This window comes from Cucurbita pepo, chromosome 9 (genome assembly GCF_057944985.1).
Source record: "Cucurbita pepo subsp. pepo isolate OVF chromosome 9, ASM5794498v1, whole genome shotgun sequence".
NCBI classification, from domain to species: domain Eukaryota; kingdom Viridiplantae; phylum Streptophyta; class Magnoliopsida; order Cucurbitales; family Cucurbitaceae; genus Cucurbita; species Cucurbita pepo.
The window spans coordinates 5,882,779-5,900,080 of record NC_141806.1 but is presented as its reverse complement, the minus strand read 5'-3'; the positions used below and the strand labels follow the sequence as shown (position 1 = coordinate 5,900,080).

General features: G+C 35.5%; 1 protein-coding gene across 2 annotated transcripts; it reads left to right on the top strand.

The window, feature by feature from the left end:
* Positions 1-10,940: 10,940 nt before the first annotated feature.
* On the top strand, positions 10,941-15,151 carry LOC111801415 (inositol-phosphate phosphatase). 2 transcript variants are annotated; one of them, XM_023685411.2, is made up of 12 exons: positions 10,941-11,103; positions 11,241-11,296; positions 11,397-11,447; positions 11,820-11,900; positions 11,999-12,102; positions 12,192-12,276; positions 13,275-13,329; positions 13,416-13,459; positions 14,074-14,142; positions 14,221-14,321; positions 14,398-14,454; positions 14,842-15,151. In XM_023685411.2, exons 1-12 carry the CDS (start codon positions 11,091-11,093, stop codon positions 14,930-14,932), a joined length of 807 nt encoding a protein of 268 aa, XP_023541179.2. In that variant the 5' UTR covers positions 10,941-11,090; the 3' UTR covers positions 14,933-15,151. The 2 variants fall into 2 exon arrangements, with proteins under 2 accessions (XP_023541179.2, XP_086982714.1); XM_087126588.1 differs by lacking the exon at positions 11,397-11,447.
* The last annotated feature ends 2,151 nt before the right edge of the window (positions 15,152-17,302 follow it).

The following is a 17,302-nucleotide window of genomic DNA, read 5'->3' as shown; positions in this document are numbered from 1 at the left end:
AGAGATCTTTCATGTTGGAAAGATTCTAAATCTAATAAAATTAGGGTTTGAGATGTTTCCGTGTAAGATTCTAAATCTAATAAAATTAGGGTTTGAGATGTTGCCGATATGAAACTATTCCATATGTAATAAAATTACTAGGATTTGAGATCTTTCCGATATGAAATTATTCATATGTAATAAAATTAGGGTTTGAAATGTTTCCTCAACTATTCCATGTAATAAAATTAGGATTATCTTTTACCTTGGAAAATTCAAAATCCGTCCAAAGATTTTCACTTGGAACGTTTCCAAATGTAATGTAATTTTTTTTTTTCTTTTTGAAACAATTCCAAATCGATAATTTTTTCTATTGGAACAATTCCAAAGGTAGAAAATTAAGGTTTTAAAAACCCTAGATTGTACAGCGAATTGATGAACATCGTCATTGCCACCGCCGTCTCTTTTCAATTTACAATAAATCTAACCGTATACATTTGTCTAACAAATTGGTAAATCTAATGCCACACCAATATGCCAAAAACAATCAATTTCGCAAATCAATATTGCATATATCACATATATGAGAAAAAAAAAAATACCCACCCTACTACTTTTAATCTGAAATAAAAAACAACAGGCTCTGATACCAAATGAAGGGAATGAACTCTTCATCTACGTAGCGGAAGCATTGGGAACCGTTTTGATTTTATTATGAATTAAAAGAAAAGCAATAAATACGAGAGTAAGAACTCTACCTTTGTAGAAACCCTAGCTTGCAAAACTCCTCGGAGTATTCCAGCCATGCAAAAATTCTTCAACATTCCACAAGATCTTTCTTACTATGACTCGAACATAAGGTCAAAGCTTGTGAGAGCCTCTTGAAAGAAAATCGCAAAGGGATTGGAGAAGGAGAGTTTCGAGAATTCTCTAAAGATGTAATTTCATTCCCTAGAGAAAGTGGGAGAGATTGATATCTTTTTTTCTCAACCCGAAATTCTAGTTATAGGGACTCTTGGAGAATCTTTGCCAAATAATATATTTGTATATTTAATATATTATGATATAATACCTTATATAAATCATATTTAGACATTATAAGATAGGCTAATATATATTTTATTAATTTGAATCTCGTTCAAATTTCAAATGTATTTTTATTTAATGTATCAAAATACATTAATTGATTTAATATTTAATTGCATCAAATACTATAAATATATTTTTCCTTAAAAAATGAATGAATATATTTTTCTCCATTTATATTTAACATGTCTAATATATTAAATATTAATTTGAACCATTCAAATTAAATATATTTGATCTATTTATTTAATATATCTAATATATTAAATATTAATTTGACATTTCAAATTAAATTTATTTTCTCCTTTATATTTAACATATCTAATATATTAAATATCAATTTGAACCCTTCAAATTTTTTTTGAAATAAATTGAACATTTTAGTGTAATTGTGAGCCAGCAAGGGAACCTTATGGACCTAACGATTATAAGCTCGAATGATACAAAATTAATTAATTAAACTCTTTAATTAATCAATTTACATTCATTAACTCACTTCACTATAGATCTAGAGTTGCACTCTTATGCACTTTAGGACAAGTTATGTCCATTAATATAATCATTACAAGCAAGTCGATCCTTCTCAAGTTGTTCATAATTACAGCTGGGTCAAAAGTTTGTTTTACCCCTGTAATTACATCTTTCACCTTAAATACCACTGATTCTCTAATGAACAATTTGTCTATGATTCAATCATAAACCAAGTCTCTCTCGGGCCAATGAGAGGGTGGGGCCTCATTGTTCAAGTCCCGAAATCAATACTTAAGAGAACAACTCATCTACTTTCATTACATGGAAAGGAGTGAATTCCATCTGATGATATTATGTTCTCAACTCCCTATTTGGTCAAGTCTCCAAAATAGTAGGCATATTGAATCGACTAAAAGAGTCATTCTCACCCATGTAAATCAAAGGACAAGCCCACACAGACAGACAGGAGTTCATAACTCACCGAGGGTTCATATGATCATCATGTGAAATATTAATCTTCTCAATTAATGGATTTATAAAGAGAGATTAAATATTTGTTTGTCCAGTCTTATACAAACTCATTGTACAACATAAAGAGGGAGAGAGAGAAGTTGCGGTCCAAAACTCCCATAATCGATGTCGGAAAGTTTAGTTAACACCAGGAGGAGGATCCCCGATGACTGGACATCATTTTAGGGTAAGTTTTGTGGCCTTGTGATTACGTATTGATATCATCTCGGCACCGTGGGGAAAGGAATTTGGAAAACGAATTTTTGAGAAAATGAGATCTCCCTCCCCCGACGTCCATCAGCCACGAAACTTCGTGGAAGAGAAGTTGAAGGACTAACAGAGAGATTGAGGAGAAGAAAGGCGAAGGAGAACGTCGAAAATTATCGCGGGAAGGAGAGAGAAAATGAATCAGAAAATCGCATAGAAATTTGGGTGAAGAAGAAAGAATCTGATGGATCCGGGTCGAATCCGAATCAGATACCCACAGCCCAAGTCGGATCTGGTCCAGCCTACAAAATCGAGGCCCAAAACTCATCTTGGCCCAATACCCCAGCCTACAACCAGAGCCCACGTCCTACGAACCACGACCCAAACCGAGCTTCGACCCGCACCTCGACCCGAGACGCTTGTGCTGTCGTGGCCCACTTAGAAGCTGCCACATGTCAAGCCGTGGTGCAAGCAGCCCCTTTGGCTTGAGAGGCTTGGACGGCACGGCGGCTTCTCGGCGGCCTTCCGATGAATTTTTCGACAGCTTTTCCCGGCAGCTTTCAGCAGCTTCCCGGTGACTTTTCCAACATGTTTTCTGGCGGCTCCTTGGCTTGCGATTTTTAACCCAGTTTCTACTGTTCTAACCCTCCAGAACCTATTTTTGTCTCCGATTAAGGTAATTGAAGTTGTTTAGAGTCGTATTTCATATTGTTCGGATTATTAATTAAAATGTGAAATACTAATGAAAAGTGACGAACAGTGTGATAGGAAACAAATCCCGACAACGCTTGGAGCAGCTATCAAGGAATGGAGCTTACGTTTAGCTAATTAGGGAGTACTTCCGCAAAGACCAACCAAGTAAGTGTCCTTAGTATAGGATAGGCTAAAAACTGTATGAGTTATGATGATGTATGAGTTGTATCGTCTAATGTCATATACTAGTATATGATGATGTATGAGTACATAATGATGTATGAGTTATGATACTTGATCATGTGTGTAATATATATAGTTGATGTATGACGCACTTGATATGTTATATGCACTTTATGGCGATATGATGATATGTTATATGCACTTTATGGTGATATGATGAGTATGATGATTACATGTCGTTTGTCTTAATATGTTGATGTTTTCCATTTTAAGCATGTTATATGATGATGAGTGCTATATTGCATCATATCGATAGACCAACATTATATTGCATCATGTCGATATACCAACATAGGACACAACCCTAAGAGTATGAAAATCATATTAATATAAATATCCAACGAGCATGTGTTACTTAATGTAACAAAGAGATGAGACTAGAGGGTTGTGTCAGGAGAGATGATAAGATGGACTTAGAGGGACCTCATGCATATTTTATGTTCATAAGCATAGGGATACTCCCCCAGAGATGATGAGTGTGGACGCGCATAGTATGACAAGCAGGGTGTTCATAGGGCGCATGACATTATGGGGTTTCGTTGACCTCCAGACGTTGCTACAGATTAGCTTGATCTAGATGTCGAATATCTCAATCAGATATCTCAATGTAAGAACACTGATTGAGATTCGAATCACTCCAATGTAAGACGATCATGTCAAGCTCGAATGATTTTAAACATGCAATCTAAACTACATAGTATTTTAATTTTTGTTTGTTTCTTACTCTAATTTCTAGTATATCCATGTATTAGACTTCATGCGAGCACCCAAAACTTTGCATGAGGAGAGTTTATGAGCTATTTTATATATATATATACTGTTGTGCAAAAGAATTTGATGGAATTATTTTAAGTTGGAGTATTCTCTGTTTTAATATTTCAAAATTCAATTCTATTTTCGTGTTCTTGTTGTGCTCCAAAAACGGAACAAATGTACTCACAACACCAATGAACGAAATTACACAAAGAGACACCAAGATATTTACGTGGTTCGGAGAGAAGAAGTTCACCTACATCCACGGGTAGCAACCAATCACTAATAAACAAAGTGTTACAAGTGAATACCTCACTATCACACTACAAAGACTCTCACCAATATGTCACTCAAGAAATACAATGTGACACACAAAACTTGATGTTTTCAGCAGCAGAAAGAATGACATTATATAGCTTTTGTTGAACCTAAAAATATCAGCGAAACTAACCAAACCTAAAAATAACAGCGAAACTTATCCTAGAGAATAAGACTAATCAGTCCTAAAGAATAGGACCTTATGACAATTTACAACAATCTCCACCTTGTCATAAGATCTCCAAGTTGATAACTGATTTGGTTCCTACCACGTCAACACACTACTCCTTTCTTCCGACGTTGATGAAATCTAAACAATTCCAGAACTTTTCACGAGCGATCACCTTTGTCAACATTATCAGCAGGATTATCAATAGTTCCAATTTTTAATAAACGAATGTCCCATTCGCTAATAATTTCTCGAATAAAGTGAAAATGGACATCAATATGTTTAGTACGAGCATGATGGACATGATTTTTTGACAAACAAATAGCGCTCTGGCTATCACAAAACACATCTATATGTTCCTGCAAAATACCCAAGTCATTGATCAAACCATGCATCCAAATAGCTTCTTTAAAAGCTTCCGTTACTGCCATGTACTCTGCTTTGGTGGTAGACAATGCAACAGTAGACTGCAATGTTGAACGCCAACAAACAGGTCCACCAACCACAGTAAATAAATAACCCGTAGTAGATCGTCGCTTATCCAAATCACCAGCATAATCAGAATCCACATAACCAACTACAAGATTGTCAAGATTAAACATTTCTTGTTTTTGAAACTTAATACCAACATCAATAGTACCAAGATGTACCTAAGAATCCATTTGACAGCACAATGCTCTTTATCAGGATTATGCATATAACGACTCACCATGCTTACTGCGTGTGGAAAGATCAGGTCGAGTACACACTATAGCATACATCAAAGCACCAACAGCATTTGTATAAGGAATATTCTCCATATACCTTTTGTCATCGTCAGAACTTGGACACATGGAAGCACTAAGCTTGAAATGAGGAGCAAATGGAGTACCAACGGGTTTGGTTGAATTATTCAAACTAAATCTTGTCAATACCTTGCGTAGATATTGAGACTGAGTCAACCAGACTGTACCTTTTTTTCGATCTCGCTCTATCTCCATTCCAAGTATTTTCTTTGTGTTGCCTAAATCTTTCATTTCAAATGTTTTAGAAGGCTGATCTTTGAGCTTATTAATCTCCACCTGTCTCTTTAAAGCAATTAACATATCATCAACATATTAGAGCAAATAGATAAACGATCCATCATCGAGACACCGATAATACACACAATGATCAAATTGACTATGAGTATACATATGTTCTACCATGAAATGATCAAACCTTTTATACCATTGGCGAGGAGATTGTTTCAGCCCATGCAAAGATTTCTTCAATCTGCATACTAAATGTTGCTGTCCAACTACTCGAAAACCAACTGGTTGCGCCATATATATTTCTTCTTCCAAATCTCCATGCAAAAAAACAGTTTTTACATCGAGTTGTACAAGCTCAAGATTAAATTAAGCAACCAAAGTCAACAAAATTCGAATGGAAGAATGTTTTACCATAGGTGAGAAAATTTCATTGTAATCAATACCTTCTTCTTGTGCATAGCCTTTAGCCACAAGTCGAGCCTTATAACGTATACCTGAAGAATCTTCTTTCTTTGCAAAAACCCATTTACAACCAATTTCCTTCCTACCTTTTGGAAGTTGTACCAAATCCCAAGTTTGATTTATCTCCAATGATGCTATCTCCTAATTCACAGCCTCTTGCCAGTGTAAGCTATTTGGGCTCTAAATAGCATCTTTGTAACTGTTAGGAACTCCATCAATCAAAGAGAAAGCATATGCTATCGTATCATCAAACCTTGCAGGTTTTCGAATTACCCTTTGTGGTCTATTCTTGGCGATAAACTCAAGTTCCTCCACTCTTTCATTTACAAGGCTTTTCTCCTCAAGGCTTTGCTCCTCCTGTTCTAAGACATCAGAGTTATTATCTACCTGATCAGGTTTTTCAGTAGGAGCAACCATATCAGGAGAGAACACCACCTTCTCCACCTACTTCAATGCCTCGTCATTATTTTCAATTTTCTGCAAAAACATTCCAGACTCATCGAATGTCACATCTCGACTATTAACAATCTTACTTGTTTCTAGATACCATAACCTATAGCCCTTCACACCTTTGCTAAAGCCCATAAACTTGGCTTTTTTTGCTCTAGGATCCAGCTTTGAGTCTGTCACATGATAATAAGCCGGACACCCAAACACATGCAATTTATCATAATCACTAATAGGAGTACCTGACCATACCTCAAGCGGAGTTTTCCCACCATTTTCAGAAACAGGTAAACGATTCACCAAGTGAACTGCATAATTGAGAGCCTCAACCCAAAATGCCTTACTCAATCCTGCTTGAGACAATATGCATCGAATCTTCTCTATTAATGTCTGGTTCATTCTCTCAGCAACTCCATTTTGTTGTGGCTTACCAAGAACAGTGAAGTGTCAAACGATCCCTTCATCTCGGCATATTTTAAGGAATGGATCATAAGTATATTCTCCACCGTTGTCTGATCTCAGCTTTTTGATTTTCCTGTCCGTCTGATTCTCTACCATCTTCTTCCACTCTAGGAAGATTTGGAGAACCTCGTTTTTGTGCCTCATGGGATACATCCAAACTCTCCTCGAGTAGCCATCAATAAAGGTGACAAACCACCTCTTTCCTCCCAATGAGACATTCTTCATGGGACCCCATACATCAGTGTGAACATAATCCAAAATGCCCTTTGTTTGGTGTATAGTTGTACCAAACTTCACATTTTTTTGTTTACCAAATATACAATGTTCACAAAAATCAATTTTACCAGTTATGACACCCTTAAGGACTCCTTGGTTCACCAATGTCTGAAGCGCCTTCTCACCAGCATGTCCGAGTCGCATGTGCCATAAATTCGATATGTCTCGTTCTTTCGAACTTGCCACAGCAGCATGCCAATTATTGTGGTTCCGTTGAGGCAGTATATGCTACCTCTTCTAGTTCCTTTAATTGCCACCAAAGCTCCACGAGCTACTTTCAAATTTCCTCCTTCCAAAATGATGTGATAACCAATCGCATCCAAAACGCCAAGGGCAATCAAATTTTTCTTCAAGTCAGGGACATACCTCACATCATTGAGTTTTCGTATAACCCCATCAAACATCTTGATTTGTACTGAGTCGATTCCCATCATCTTGCAAGTACTATCATTGCCCATATAGACAACTCCACCATTGAACTCTTTGAAGTCCAAAAACATCTCTCTGTTGGGACACATATGATAGGAGCACCCAGAATCAAGAATCCAAGGAGATTGTCAAGGCATCATCTGTATCAGTGTCGTCATCTCTAACCACATTGGACTTCGACCCCTTCTCTTTCTTCCAATGGCTTTTTTGTCGACAATATGCACACTCGTTTTTATCAAGTTTTCTCCAATTATCAGATCTACCTCTCGACTTTAATCGGGACTCTCCACATTCGTTCCTTTTCCAAGTAGAAGTCCTTCCATGAGCAGTGAGAACATTTGAGCTAGAGCCTTGATATGTCTCCTTTTCCTTCTCCCCCATCTCATTATTCATTAAGGCATTTGAAACATCTTCAAAATCAATATTAGTGATTCCATGTAGTAGGGTCGTTACTAAAAACTCGTAGGATTCCGGCAAAGAATTTAATAACAACAACGCCTTGTCCTCGTCATCAATCTTAACATCAAGATTGAGCAAATCAGTGATGATTTTGTTAAAATCATCCAAATGCTCAGCCATTGAGATACCTTCCTTGTAGTCAAAACAGAAGAGTTTCTTCCTCAAATAGAGTTCACCCGCTTCTTCATATATTTCGCCTCAAGCTTGTCCCATAATTCTTTCGCCATGGTAACCTTCATAAATGGATATTTCTGATCCTTGCCAAGACAGGATCGAATAATTCCACAGGCTTGCCGATTTAATTTCTTCCATTCTACTTCTGTCATGTCTTCAGGCATCTCCTCTTGGAGAGAAACATCAAGGTCTTGCATGACCAGCAAATCGCTAACTTCGCCTCGCCAAACACCAAAATTATTGGTTCCATCAAATTTCTCTACTTTGAGATTGGAACTCCAAAATCTCGATCCACGCCGTGATTATTCTGCCATTTGCAATAATTAATCTAGATGTAACTAAAAACACAATTCTTGAAAATTGATTTACAAGAGAATAAGCACGATTGTGAGCACGTCTAGTGGTCGATGAGGCCAAAACTTTCACAATACCCCAAATACCACAATCAGGCTCTGATACCACTTGTTGTGTGCCGAAAACGAAACAAATGTACTCACAACACCAATGAACGAAATTACACAAAGAGACACCAAGATATTTACGTGGTTCGGAGAGAAGAAGTTCCCCTACATCCACAGGTAGCAATCAATCACTAATAAACAAAATGTTATAAGTGAATACCTTGCTATCACATTACAAAGACTCTCACCAATATGTCACTCAAGAAATACAATGTGACACACAAAACTTGATGTTTTTAACCGCAGAAAGAATGGCATTATACAGCCTTGTGTTGAACCTAAAAATATCAGCGAAACTAACCAAACCTAAAAATAACGCCAAACTTATCCGAGAGAATAGGACCTTATGACAATTTACAACAAGTCTATCATCCCTAATTCTTATTTTTGGAAATTAAGTTATGTCGCCAATGCACATACAAAAATTTCCAACATTATTGAGCTACTTAATTTCACCCACAATAAAAGACAATTTAATCAATTTCATATCTCCCATTTTTTCTTCTCTCTTTTATCGGTTTTTTCTTTTAATTATGTTCACAATTATCTTTGGTCAATTTAATCTATTCTTATTTCTTTTTTATAATTTTAATGTTGTTGATCCTGATTTCTGTAACAAGTAAAAGATAGCAAAAATCTAAATAATTGAATAATTGAAATGGATAAAAGAAACAGGAGATCTAAGTTATCCTAAACTTTTCTATCTCTTTCCTCCTATTAAATGTATGCCTATTTTTCTTTTACTTTTTCTCTCTAAGTAAATTTGACTATGTTTGTGCATTTCTATTTTTTTTTTTTACAACCATGGTAACATCGGGGAAATTTACCCGAAATGTCTATGTAATACAGTTGGAGGGGTGTTGAGGAGAGATGTTTGGGGAAGGAGTTAGTGTTAGATTTGTAGAGAGATGAGATCACTTACACTTTTATTATTATTATTATTTTTACTGTTACAAAAGATTTATTTTGGGCACTTGAATCAACCGATTGGGAGGAAGAAGAAGATAGGTAGGCCCAGTTATGCTTTGGATGATGCTATGCTTCGAATTTTGTGTATAGAAATTAGTTCGACGAGAGCATACAAGTAGGTTTGTTCATGTTTTCAGGTGAGCAGTAGAGCAATGGTGGGGGTATGCTAGATCGTGAAGCTGTAGAGGGGACCTCGTCAACCTGATTCTTTTGAGTCTTATATTTATTTGTAAATGATCTTTGTGTTTAAAATAGCACGCTTGATGTCTTCCATATTAAAAGCGAAAAATTTTATTGTCTTTTTATAACCCATTTCATCGTGACAATCCATACTTCAATGCATTGAAAAATGAGTTGTGACCGGTTGCAACACCTCCAATCCTATGTTCGTCACAATTCGTGAAGCATTTGTCACGTGGCTCTCACTTGTTGACACATCAGTAATTTTTTAACATCTTTTACAATAACTTGTCTCCCTCCTTTTGTAAAACACTATCATTACTGTCATAAGTCAAAATTCTTAACATGTAAGCCTTAATCCATACGAGTCATAAATATTTCCTTTACATGCCTGAATCTTTCGTTGTCACATGGAATTCAAAAAACCTTGATTTCTTACCCTAAAGGTCATAAATGAGTCTCATATAAAATTTCATGTGATATCCTTTAAAGTCTTGGGAGTTTTTTAGAATTCTTATAGGGGTATTTTGGTCATTTACCACCCAAATCTTGATTTACGTCCTTAACATATTCCAATGGCCTTGTTAAAGGTGTAATAATTGACCTCTTTGCCTATATACCCTCAAAATCTCGTTTTAACATACAGAAAAGCATGGCAACTAAGGGAGTTTGTTTCTTCAAACTCTTTTGTAACACTAAGGAAGAAGCTTAACAAAACTCTCTTTTCAAAATTGATTTTGCATAAGCATAGTGAATATCCTTACCGGTAAAAAAAAACATTTAGATACTTAAAAATCTGGCTTCAAATAAGAATCTTAAAACTTTAACTACGATACTACTTTTGAAACATCTTGTCATGGCTAGAACAATCCAACATTAATTTCCACAAAAATTAGTTTATACCGTGCTGGAATGTATTTGTATAGGGGTATAGGGGAGATTGTCATGAGACTTCTAGTTGATTTATAGACAATTTCTTCCTTTATAATCCTGGTGAATCTACTCCAAATCAATCTTAAATCATGCATGATAGTAACGCCTCATTCATATTGTGGTTCAATATTTTTAATTCACATTATAACTTTCATATTTGCCGTTATTGTTAAACTTAGATTTTAATCTCACATTTAGAATGAGACTCGTAGAAATTTCTACCTTACAATACTTCTAACACTCAAATTCGATTAAAGGCACTAGTGGCATTCACACATCACATATTTGTGTCTTCTATTTGATCGAAAATCGAAATCACTTGTTCCTCATTCGATCAATTTCTTCTGCTCATTCTCTCTGATTCAAGCGAGGTTTGTTCGGAAGATAGAACAAGCAATGGCGGAAAATGGTATAAACCCGCTTAATCCAATTTTGTTGTAATGCTTTAATCCTTGATTCGTACATTCAGTCCATTTTTCCTTGAGATAATGGATTTCATTTCTTATTCGAATATTTTGTTAAAAGATTGTTTGATTTTGTTCTTAGTTTCTTTCGACGAGTTCCTAGGAACTGCAGTCGATGCCGCCAAGAAAGCCGGAGAGGTTTTTTTTTTTCTTTTTCTTTCTTCGTCTCTGTTCCATTTGCTTCATTCAATCTGCTGATGATTCCTTCAATTCCATTTGATTCTGTGGTTATTTTAAGGTAATTCGTAAGGGATTCTATCAGACCAAGCATATAGAGCACAAAGGGCAGGTAATCGATCCATTGTCCCTTTTCCCCCTTTTTCCTGTCAAAATTGCTTAGTGTACTGAATTATTTATTGGCACATCTGGATGGTAGAGTTGTATGCGAAGGAAGTAATTTGCTATTGAACTTTATCACTGATTGATGTTGTGGAGAAAATGATTTGCTATTGAACTCTTTCACTTATTGAAATCTTATTCAAATTCGTATGCTCTTTAGAATGTTGTGAGTCATCTGAATGGTTTCATGGAGAACAGGGGAGGGATCGAAATGAAGCTAAATTTTTTGTAGTAATTACATTCCTAACTATACTATTTTAGAATGCTCGATTGTTCACTATAATATTGACAATTAATTTACTGGTATTCACATGGTTCAAAGGTTGACTTGGTCACTGAAACTGACAAGGCTTGTGAAGATCTCATATTTAATTATCTCAAGGACCATTACCCTTCACATAAGGTCTAGTTCTTGTAACTCCTTTTAAATTTCCCATTATGTAGGAAGAAAAAGTATACTTTTGTTCATACTCCTAAATTATTCCAAACATGCTACCTCAGTTCATTGGGGAAGAAACTACTGCTGCTTTTGGTCATACTGAGTTAACCGATGAACCAACGTGGATTGTCGATCCACTTGATGGAACGACGAACTTTGTTCATGGGTACCCATCCTTGCCTGCAATTTAGGTTCCTTTCCTTTATGTATCTGTCGCTTTTGCTGACGTTAATTCTGCTACATGACAACTTGTAGGTTCCCTTTTGTGTGTGTTTCTATTGGTCTGACCATTGGAAAGGTTCCCACGGTTGGAGTCGTCTACAATCCAATTATTGATGAGGTGAGACTCGCATGACAGGAAAATGATGTTTGATACTATCCCAGGTTCCTATATTTGTTTGGCAAAGTTCAGCTTTGTGATAATCTTATATTGCCAAATAGGGACACAATGTTGCACATTTTTCTACCGTTTGGTCAATTGATAAACATTTTGCATAATCTTACGTAAATGCTGTTGGCTTTGATATGATCAAATTGACCTGTTTATCATCAAATAGGTGAAATATCTTTATCTTCTTCTAGGAGTGATAAGGCTGGATTAGATTATCTCTTAACATCAAAGATCTAGAAGTAAGATTTTGAACCTTGCTCTAAATTGAGTCACTCCACAATCGAACTTGATCAAGGCATGATTGAATAGCTCAGATGCAATCTACCACAATAATTGTATGAAACTTATAAATGACAAAAATGATGCTCAAATTTCTAAGGGTGAAAGTCTCAACTTGAGAGCTTAATTTCATTCATTAAAATTATGTCTTTTACATAGTAATTTGTGGGTATTTATAATTTCTCCGCAAAAAAAAACTTTTAACTCGTCAAAGGCCTACTAAAGAAGATAGTGGCTATGATTTACTCCCACTGCCCTTTAAATCTCCACAAAACAGTCTTTGACAAGTAATTTCCACCCTTTTTTTCACTACAAGAAATTATGAAATTAAAATAATGAATAAAGTTTTCTAACAAATTATCAATCAAGTGCAATTTATAGCAACTTCATCCGCTACTTCAACTGTGCAAATATTCACTTCCGAAGCTCCAAATGGTCCTTCCTCAAAACAAGCTTCTAACACATGAAATAATGGTTGAACCGAGCCTATCCAATTTTGTAGATGAAGAATAAATGCTTGTTGAATCTTCTTGGTCTTGGATCGTGTATTAGGTTCAGTTGAACATTTGGAACACCATGATCCTTATCAAAGAGACTTTTACATTGTTTTATTATCCATTTCTTGCTGAGCCACTTGTATTAGTTTTTTTTTCTTTCATGGTCTCTAGCTTTTTACTGGAATTCGTGGAAAAGGTGCCTTCCTTAATGGTAGGCCTATTAAAGGTGAGTATGTGGCATTTCAACCTCTCTGAAACTTTGAAATTTTATATTATATATTTCTCTCAAACGCCTCATTTCTTATTTTTCAGTATCCTCCCAAGACGAATTGTTGAAGTCTCTTCTTGTATCTGAGGTATCTGTATCTCCTTAAAAACTGGTTACATTAGTCAATGTCTTTACTGGTTATGACACTGCCATGGGCATCACAGGCACTTCTTTACTTTGCATTTCTTGTGGAAATGAATTAAAGTTTGTAAAACTGCATTCAACGTTCTGAATAGATTGCAAAACCTTCAGTCCCTATATTCACATTTCTACTAACTCTCTTCATGATCTGTACCTTGATGTTCTGTTATGGATTATCTTTGGGCCAAATGCTTATCTGATAAGTACGATAGCAATGAATATGGCAATCATGTTCTAAAACCTTAGTTTGTAGAAATATTTTCTTAACCCTGTAAAGGGTCCTCTGTCAATTTTCTCTCATTGGCCATTTCCATCTCCTTGAGTTCTCATCTCTGAAATCCTTCACCATCCCTTAATTTTATCCACCCGAGACAGCGTAGGGAAAAACACAATTCAAATGCTGCCCTCGAGTTCTATGTCAAGTAGTGATTTTCTTTGTTTCATATCTATAAGCATATACTTGCATTAATCAATATATACAATGTTTGATAATTTTGTCTACAATTGGCCAATCTTAGACTTTTGACCAAAATAAAAGTCGATCGTAATGAATATGTACAGGTTGGGACCAAACGTGACAAGTCGACTGTAGATGCTACTACAGACAGAATTAATCGTTTGCTTTTGAAGGTATAGTGAGACCTTAACTCTGTTCCCTATAACATTCTGTGATCTCCACATTTATGTCAACATCTTTTTTGTATGTAGGTGAGATCAATTCGGATGAGTGGTTCCTGTGCGCTGAACCTCTGTGGGGTAGCCTGTGGAAGGATCGATTTGTTTTTCGAAACTGGTTTTGGAGGTCCCTGGTACAACATACTAACTTATCTGTTCATTGCTTGTCTGAGACATCACAATCATCATAATATTTCATTATTTGTTCAGGGATGTCGCTGCTGGAGTTGTTATTGTCACCGAAGCTGGTGGGCTCGTGTTTGATCCGTAAGTAGCATTAACTTGAGTCCTGTCTGTTAAACTTTTAACGCTACTCCGACAAGCAAACACTTTTCTAACTGAAATACTGAAATACAGAAATACAAACAAAAAAAGGAATTTTTTGTCGATGCTCGGGTAATGGAGTTCTTTTGTGGCTAGTCTTATTTGATAACTATTTTGTTTTGTTTTTTATTCTTTCAAATTGGAGCGTATAAACATTACTTTCACTTGTCTTGTTATTTACCTTCTGAAATGTTGTCAAAATCCGAAGTAAATTTAGAAAAGTTGTGTGTTTATTTGAAAACTGTGAAAGAGTTGGTAAACAAATTGTGAGAAAACAAGGAAGTCTTGTAAACTTTGGTTTTGATGGATGGATGTTAATTGCAATGGCAGATCTGGCAAGGATTTTGACATAACATCACAGAGGGTAGCAGCTTCCAATCCTGTTGTGAAAGATGCATTTGTGGAGGCTTTGGGGATGTAAGAATGTAATGGTTTTAGTAAATTCATGAGTTCTTCAGCTTTCTATTTGTTGGTCATTCTTTCTATGAGTTCTTCAGCTTTCTATTTGTTGGTCATTCTTTCTTGTTTTACTCGAGTGTTTTCACAATACAGTTCAATTAGATTACTGTAATCATGAGGATCCACTAAAAGGAGAAATTATGCAACGCAACCTTTTTAATAGATCATAAGTTTGAGAATAGGATCGTCTGCCAATGACTCTTTTTGTCTCGAGTTTTGAAGTCATTATTTTGAGTAACATTATATCTACCTATTTGAATTCACAATGTCTCGTGGTTTTATAAGTCCAATGTTAGTACATGATTCGAGTCTCTGGAAAAGTAGGTCATTACATCAAAAAGTACTTTTCCCATAGACGGATCACACCAAAGTAGGCCACCATCAATCTATCTTTTCTACCTTATCTTGTCGCCAAACCCGACCCAAGTTGAAATCCTCCTTCTAAGAATCTATTACAAGCTCTCTTACCGTTGGCTAGATGCTCAATTGAGTGAGCTATGCCCCTAACAGCCATCTTTATCCCAGCTTGCTCTAGGTCAACCTAAATCTCTACCTACCTTGTAATCAATGCTGATGTGTGAGTTGTTTTCCCATTCAGGGTATCGACCACAGTATTCACTTTACCAAGATGGTAAAGGATCTCGATATTGTAATCCTCGACTAGTTCTAGCCACTACCTCTGCTTCATGTGTAGCTCATTTTGCGTGAATAAATACTTCAAGCTTTCATGGTCGGTGAAGATCAATATTTTCTCTCCATAAAAACAATGGAGCTATATATTCAACATAAAAAAATTGATACCAACTATAAGTCATGAGTTATATAGTTGCACTCGTATTTCTTCACTTTGTCATTATGCATTAGTAGACGTCCTGAACCTTTTCCAAGGTGTCACTATTACTCCATTAAGTTCCATGAATCATCTAGCTTTGTGAACACATACGTCATCCTTAGTTTCTCCTTAAGACTAATATTAAGATGGCTTTTAATAATCTATAGGTAATGATTTCGAGAAAATATCATGAAAGTGAACAATAACTTTAATAACGGTTGTTTTGATTTACATAAAAAGAATCTCTAAGCTGAAGTGTTTAAGAGTCACTTAGAATGCAAAGAATTTCGAGATATGTCTAATTTTCTATAGGGCAAGTAGAAGAATATACAATGTATAGATATGTATAGAGTATGCCTTAATACACGTGTCTAGCTATAGTGCAAGTGAGAGATTATTAGAATTTAGTCATAAAATCTAGTAATTAATTATTAAAAAAAAATTAATAATAATTTTAATTATTTTATTTACCATTTAATATTATTTGTCGATTGAAAAATATAAGAATATTGGCAACATCCTACCATTATTAGAATCCATAAAATTCTCGATCAAAGTTTAAAAAAATAGAAAAATAGCAAAAAGGTTCATAAACTTTCCAGAAATTGCAAAAAGGGTCATATACTTTCCAGAAATTGCAAAAAGGTTCATATACTTTCCAGAAATTGCAAAAAGGTTAAATCTAATCAAAGTTAAATCATATCATGTCAGAGTTCCAACAAAGTATTTAGACCAATCAAAGTTAAATTATGCATACTGATTCGATAACTCATGTTGGTTCTTCTCTTATAGGCCTCACGAACATATTTTTTTCTTCGTTGTTCTTATAGTACTCGTCATGTTGAATACAATGGTCCAAGATTCATCAAGAATGGTTTAAAATAGAGGGTGATGTTGCCATTAAAACCCTTAGAGAAACTAAGAATCTCACCTCTGCAACTTATTCATGAATGGTCTAAGATTAAGTTTTTTTGTTCCGTAAGTGTTGTAGGGATTTTAGTCCATCCAAAGAACGTTATCATGAACTAATAATGCTCGTATTTGCTCTTAAATGCAGTCTTGGGTATATCTTCCTTTTTAATCCTCAACTAATGGTATCTCGAACATAGGTATATCTGGGAGAATACCAAATCTCTCTACAACTGATCAAATAAGTCATCTATCTGTGATAGTGGATGCCTATTTTTAATGGTTACCCTATTCAACTCCCAATACTATATACACAATGGTAGGAACCATTCTTCTCTTAAACAAATAACACTATGCTCTCTAGAGCGACACACTGAGTCCTATGAAGCCCCTCTTTCGAGTAGTTCCTACAACCTCTCCTTAATTTCCTTCGGCTCGATTGAGGTCATCATATACAGAGTCTTCAAGATTGAGGTCATCCCGAGCTTGAGCTCAATCATAAAACCATAAAACTAACTTTCCTCACTAGAGATAATTCTAGTAGCTGATGGGGAAAGACATCTTTAAACTCTTGTACATTGGCACTAAAGC

Coding starts and splice junctions, on each gene's coding strand:
- LOC111801415 (XM_023685411.2), top strand. Junction 11,448..11,819: donor ATATAGAGCACAAAGGGCAG/GTAATCGATCCA, acceptor CATGGTTCAAAG/GTTGACTTGGTCACTGAAAC. Junction 14,322..14,397: donor ACTGGTTTTGGAGGTCCCTG/GTACAACATACT, acceptor TTATTTGTTCAG/GGATGTCGCTGCTGGAGTTG.